This window comes from Lonchura striata, chromosome 14 (genome assembly GCF_050655825.1).
Source record: "Lonchura striata isolate lonStrDom1 chromosome 14, ASM5065582v1, whole genome shotgun sequence".
Classification (NCBI taxonomy): Eukaryota; Metazoa; Chordata; class Aves; order Passeriformes; family Estrildidae; genus Lonchura; species Lonchura striata.
In genome coordinates this window covers 943,622-949,621 of record NC_140716.1, presented here as the reverse complement: position 1 = coordinate 949,621, position 6,000 = coordinate 943,622, and the positions used below count along the sequence as shown (strand labels likewise).

The 6,000-nt window shown below is 50.7% G+C and overlaps 1 protein-coding gene across 5 annotated transcripts in view; it reads left to right on the top strand.

Annotated features, from left to right (window-relative positions):
• Positions 1-590: 590 nt before the first annotated feature.
• The window catches only part of RBBP6 (RB binding protein 6, ubiquitin ligase), a 28,043-nt gene continuing 22,633 nt past the window's right edge, over positions 591-6,000 (top strand). For 3 of the 5 annotated variants that reach the window (XM_085591977.1, XM_085591979.1, XM_085591975.1), the window contains exon 1: positions 592-872. In XM_085591977.1, coding sequence (XP_085448103.1) covers positions 707-872 — 166 coding nt within the window. In that variant the 5' untranslated portion in view covers positions 592-706. Of the gene's footprint in view, positions 873-6,000 lie in introns of all 5 variants that reach the window. The other 2 variants (XM_085591976.1, XM_085591974.1) reach the window with 1 other exon arrangement.

Here is a 6,000-nt window from a genome sequence, read left to right as displayed (position 1 = left end):
ACTCTCCCCGCGCTCCGCTGGGGGGCGCTCGGCACGGGGGAGGGCGGGGCCGCCGCGCCCACGTGACGCGCGTCACGCGCTGGCGCCGGGTCACGCGCGGCGCGGCGGACGCGCTTCCTCTGCGCATGCTCGCGCGGCCCGTGCGGCGTCGGCCGGGAAACCCCTGTCGGCGCAGCGCTGAGGGCAGGGGCGGCCGCGGGAGCCGCCATCGGGGCCGAGCGGGGCGAACCGGGCCGAGCCGGGCGGAACCGGGCCGAGCCGGGCGGAACCGGGCCGAGCCGGGCGGAACCGGGCCGAGCGGGACCGAGCCGGGCCGAGCGGGACCGAGCCGGGCTGACTGGGCCTAAACCCGAACCGAGCAGGGCCGAGTCGCCGTCCAGCCCGCACCGAGCGAGGCCCGAGCCGAGCGGGGCCCGGCCCGGCCCGGCCGAGCGGGGCCCGCAGCAGGAGCCGGGCGGGCGCGCCGCGCTCGCCGAGCGCCGCGGGCGTTGCGGGGCGGGGGCCGCGGGCTCGCCACGATGGAGACCTGAGGCCTCCCCCGCCCCGAGGCCGCGGCCCGGCCATGGCGCAGCGCCGCGGGCTCTGAGCGCCGCTCGCCGCCCCAGCGCCGCCGCCCCGGCCCCCGCGGGCCCTGCCCGGCCCCCGCGGGCCCTGCCCGGCCCCCGCGGTCCCCCCGCGCCAGAGCGGGCGCCGCCCGCGCCCCGCCATGTCGTGCGTGCATTACAAGTTCTCCTCCAAGCTCAACTATGACACGGTCACCTTCGACGGGCTGCACATCTCCCTGAGCGACCTCAAGCGCCAGATCATGGGCCGGGAGAAGCTGAAGGCGGCCGACTGCGACCTGCAGATCACCAACGCGCAGACCAAAGAAGGTGCGTGGGGCTCGGGGGCAGCGGTGGTGCAGCGCTGGCTGCTGTGCGCTCGGGGCTGTTCCTTTGTAGCTGCTGCTCTCACGGCACCGTCCGAGCAGCTCTGCGTGCGGGGCACGGCTCCGTGTGCGGCGGTGCTGCACAAGTTCGGGTTTGTCCTGGACTTGTAAGTAAAATGGGGGACGTGGGGGGCAGGATGTCTGGCCATAACAAACCTGCCAGCTTTCTTTGAAATCTGGCAGAGAAACGTGAAGGTGATGGGAATATAGCACGTGGCTAAGTTGAATGAGGGGAAAAAAAAGTGTGTTTGATGAGTGAACTTTGTCGTTAATTTCTTTTGGCCCCCGTTCATTGGAAGGTGCTTGCTGCTTTTTTACCCGCCTTTCATTGAAAGCAAGTGCCCTTTGTAGTATTTGCTTAAAAGCAGCAATTTGTATCGAGTGTATCACTGAGTTACAATTTTTACAGACCCTTAAAGCCTCTTGCACTATCAGCTTTATGTGTAGAAAAATTACTCTTGGGAATTCCTGTTAATGTAAGTTTTCCAAACAAAAGACACCGTGGTTTGGGTACTGCTGAGCATCATTTCATCATTCTTATCTAATTTTTTTTTTTTTTTTTTCATTCCTGGCACTTAGTGTTTGCTGTATCAGGGCAGTCCTGAAGAGTTTTATGGCAGAACATTTACAGTGAATATTTGTAAGAAATGTTCTTCGGAGAGTCATAATTCGCTTAAATCTAATAAATAGTGCTTGATTCGGTGATGTGAATGTGGGCTTGTGTTACTATGATGCCTCAATTTGGTAATCTGCCATCGTGATAAGTTTGAATGTGATTAAAGACTTCAGAGTGTGATCTTTCAGAAATAAAAAGAATTGTATTTTCATTCCTGCAACTTTAAACTTTTTTTTTCCCCCCTCTGTGGTACTGTGTCTCAGTAGTTCTTTTCTTTACAATTGCACTGGTGGTTTTTTTTCTCTTTCAGTGTTTTGTAGAAGTTTAAACAGAATGCTCTGTAACTTCAGCCCGGGCCTTCAGAGGGGTTGGAGTTAAAGCATCTGTTTATCTACAGATATTTAAATGATTTCCAGGAGGGTCTGAAGAGACTTCCCAGCACAGCATTAGGGGTGCAGGGGATGCTGCTGTGCTGCGTGACAAACATGGGCGGAGACACATCTGTGAAGTCTTGGGTTTTGTGTCAGTATTGAAGGAAGCTGTGCAAAGCGTTTGAACCCTGGGTTCGAGTTGCCGGAGGGCTGTGCTGGGGAGTTCCCTGCGCTGTGTCCGGGGTCCCGGGGCCCTTTGGGCTCCCAGGAGCAGCGGCGGGTGCCACCCGGGCCGGTGCCACCCGGGCCGGTGCCACCCGGGCCGGTGCCACCCGGGCCACTCGGGGCTCCGGACGGGCTGGGCCGGAGCCCACCCGAACAGCTGCTTTGGAACAGACCAAACACACGGAGTTTGTTGTAGCAGAAGAACGGAAAGCGAAGCTGTAAGAGAAAAATAAAGTATTCAGAGCCACCTCATAAAGTATTACTGCAACATCCAGATTGACCAGGCTGTTACTTTGTTTTCATCCCTAACCAGAGTCCGGGGAAGGAAAGGGGTTCACCTCGCCAGAAGCTGGTGCTGCCTCGAGGTGAAATTAAAAAGGATTGTCCTGGCTTCTCTAGGCAGGTTGTGTTGCACTTTAACCTCTGCAAAATAACTATAAAATAATAAATATATAACTATGTAAAATACATCATTTAAAATTCTATATTAGTGATACAGATGCTTCCTAAGGGTGTTTTCCGTGTGAAAAGGCAAAAATCCCTCTGTGGTTTGAGGAGCATAGCTAGAAAATCTATTTCCAAAGTCTGTGTCTGTCAGATCTTTAGTTCATATGCATAAATGTGAATCTTAGTTTTTATTAATCAGATGTAGATGCTTAAATTAACCTGCAGAAATTAAAATAACAACTAGACCGGGATATTCTATCTAAGTGGGATGTTAGGAATTCTTACATGTTAGGAATTCTTACGTGTTAGGAATTCTTACGTTAAAATGATCTTTGGAAAGAACAAAGTGAGCCATGAGTGGAGATGCACTGTGTATTCACATTGGTTCAAGATCCTGGAAGCTTTTACAGTTCTGGAGCTGTTACTTTTCCTAATGGAAAGCTAGTAATAGGATAACTGTAATTGTAGGCCAAAAGTACACAGTATTTTAAATATTGGTGGGAAAAAAGGGATCTGATGCACTGTGTAAGATTCTGGGGAATGCAGAGTGAGTGAGTGGGACCTGTTTTATGTAGGGGGTTCCTCATCCATACTTGCTATCAAGGCATGTTCTCTAAAGTCTATGCTTAAGAGTGGTGCTTTTAAACTTGCCTCCATTTCATTAGATCTGTATTGTTTTACCTGTCTTCTATAACAGGTATCCTAGAATATTGTGGAAGAACTGCAGGTTCCACAGCTGAGGTTTCCTGAGTGCTCTTTCCCATGCTGTGACATTCTGAAACAGAACACTTGGAAAATGTGCCATACTTACAGGGCAAAATACCAAGAAAAGAAACAAAGCTTTGCTCTGAACTGGTGCAGATGGCTGAATGGTTTAAGGCAGAATAGTGCTCCAGCACTTCAGCCCCACGCTGACACCACAGCAGAGCCCAGAGGACCTTCAGGAAGGGGGTGGGAGGTGTAATGCCATTAATGATCAATTAAGGGTCTGGAGTTGGGTGGATCTGATTGACTCATCCCTGCAGAGCAGGGCAGGGGCTCTGGGGCTCAGTGCTGTGTGGGAGCAGTGCCGTGGAGATCCCCTGGGCTGGCTGGCCTGGGGCAGCAGAAAATCCAACGGGACTGGCCCCAGTCTGTCACTCGGAAGTTTCAAGGCTGCTTTCATAGCCAGCTACAGCAATGGCTTGTCCCAAAGTGAGCAAGTGGTGGTGATGAGAACAGAGTTAGACCCTGTCTAGGGAGAAAACGTGTTCCAGGGAATTCCCTGTGTTCTGGTGGGGACAGCCTGGCATGTGGGCAGGCATTGCAGCTCTGATCTGCACATCCTTCCCCCAGCAGCTGCTTAGCAGGGCTTTTCCCTGCCCTGGCACACCTTGGCTTGCTTTCCAAGGACACCGGGTGAGTTCTGTACTTCACCTGAGTGAAAAACCTCTCACAGGGCTCAGAGCTGCTTGGGCAATGCTGGCAGATGAAACTGGATGAAAGCAGGCCAGAAAATAACATGGCAACTTTTGTCAGTGACTTACTTATAGCATACATAAACACAAATTATTAAAACTAACAGAAATCCTTATAACAGATAAATTAAAAAATGGGTGTTTTAAATTGCTCATTCCATGTGAAGCAGCGTAAACTTGCCAGCAAATCTGAATCTTTGCACTTAGCTGTGAGAAGGTCGTGGACACTAATGAGTAGTTGATGTCAGATTTCTGTGTCAGTGTGAGGCAGCAGTCAGCTGACTAATTAGTTTGCCTCCATTCTTGCCTTGAAGTACTTCTTTCTCTGGATTCTTTCAAGCTACTGTTTTTCTTGTAGGATGAACAGCAAGTTTCAGACTGTTGTCTCTTCCGCTCTAACCTTTGATATCCAGATCTTTCTTTGTTTTTATGGGCATTTTGGGTTATTTGGGTACTTCTAATCACAGCTCAGATTGAGAAAATTGAGTAGCTGCTTCCTGGCCATCACTGGTGGTAAAACAAGTTCGTGCTATATGGGAGTGGGAATGAACAATGTTGCTGCCTCCAGCTTTGAACATTTCTGTGGGAGCTCTGCTTGGACAAGTGTGAGCAGTAGCTGTGTGGCGTTTTCCTCACTGCTACCTTGAGGTGTGGAGTCATGGAGAGACAGTGACAGGCACAAGTAGAAACAGCTGCTCTGGGCTTCTAGAACTGCAACTGGCACCATCTTCCAGGTGTTTGTCTCGGCCTGAGCACTGCTTGAGCTCCTTCTCCATCAGAAAGTCCCACTTTGACAGGTGGCTGTGTGAGGAGCAGAGCTGCAGGGCTTGTGTCAGGATGTGACTTCTGTAGGAGCTGCTGTTTCTGTCACTGCTAGTCCTTTCACCCACAGCTTTAAGCTGCTCTGCAGTCCAGAGGCGTCTTGTTGTTTGGTTCCCTGGGGGGACGATCAGGAATTAGTTTCAGCTAAATGATTTCTCAGTTTTCTGAAGAAATGTTCTATTAGTTGGAAATAGAAGTAAAATTTTAATTTCATGGTTGAAGTGATGTCTTCTGCTAGGTATGTTTTGGTCTAAGGGAGGTTCCTGCCTGTAGGAATAATATACTGAAAAATGGAGCATAAATTGTGAGATACTTGTATTTTGTGTGTGATCACTGAGCAAACTCATCCTGACAAAGCTTGACTAGATACATAACAGGTCTGGGTTTCACACCAGTGCTCTGATTCAGTCTGCAAAAGTAAGGGATTGGAATAACTAACACTGCAGGCACATCACAGGGAAGCACTTCTCAAGGTGCTTTACACTATTTAGTCGTATCCAGCCTGTGTAAGTTCCATATAAAAACCATTCTTACGGAGAGGGCTTTGCAATTTAAGTTTATTCAGAGTGTGTCTGAGAATTGGATTTTTGTTGGGGCCTTATGTAAAAGGTCAGGAGGCTTTTATTCTTTTCGGACAACCAGCACAGTACAGGCCAAGGCAGAGCAGGGATGGCTCCAGGCACAAGCTGTTTTCCAAAGGCTTTTCAAGGCTGCCTTCAGAGGTGATTTCGTTTGAGTCTCCTCTCTACAGAAACTGAGTGAAAGAACTTGTGTCTCTTTGATTAATTCAGACTGGATGGTGAGCTGAAGGGGGGTGGTACCCCCTTAGTTTGAGTTCTGTTTTACTTGTGAAAGCAGGCTCAGAAGCGCCCAGGTTTCTGTGCTCCGAACTGCGGTGCTGTCGGTTTCAGTTGCAGTTCTCTGTCAGGCCCTGAGCAGCTGCCCAGCCTGCTTGAGGATGGTGCAACTCCAAGCACAGAGCTGGTGGCTCTGCTATTCTGCCAGGCCTGAGCAGGGCAGCAGAGGGGAGCCAGGTGTGCTTAACATGCTGAAAGTACTGCTGCAGAGTTTCCCTGCTTTAGCTGGTGCCTGGTTTCTTCAGGACAAGCAGTCACAGACTTCAGAATCTATTGT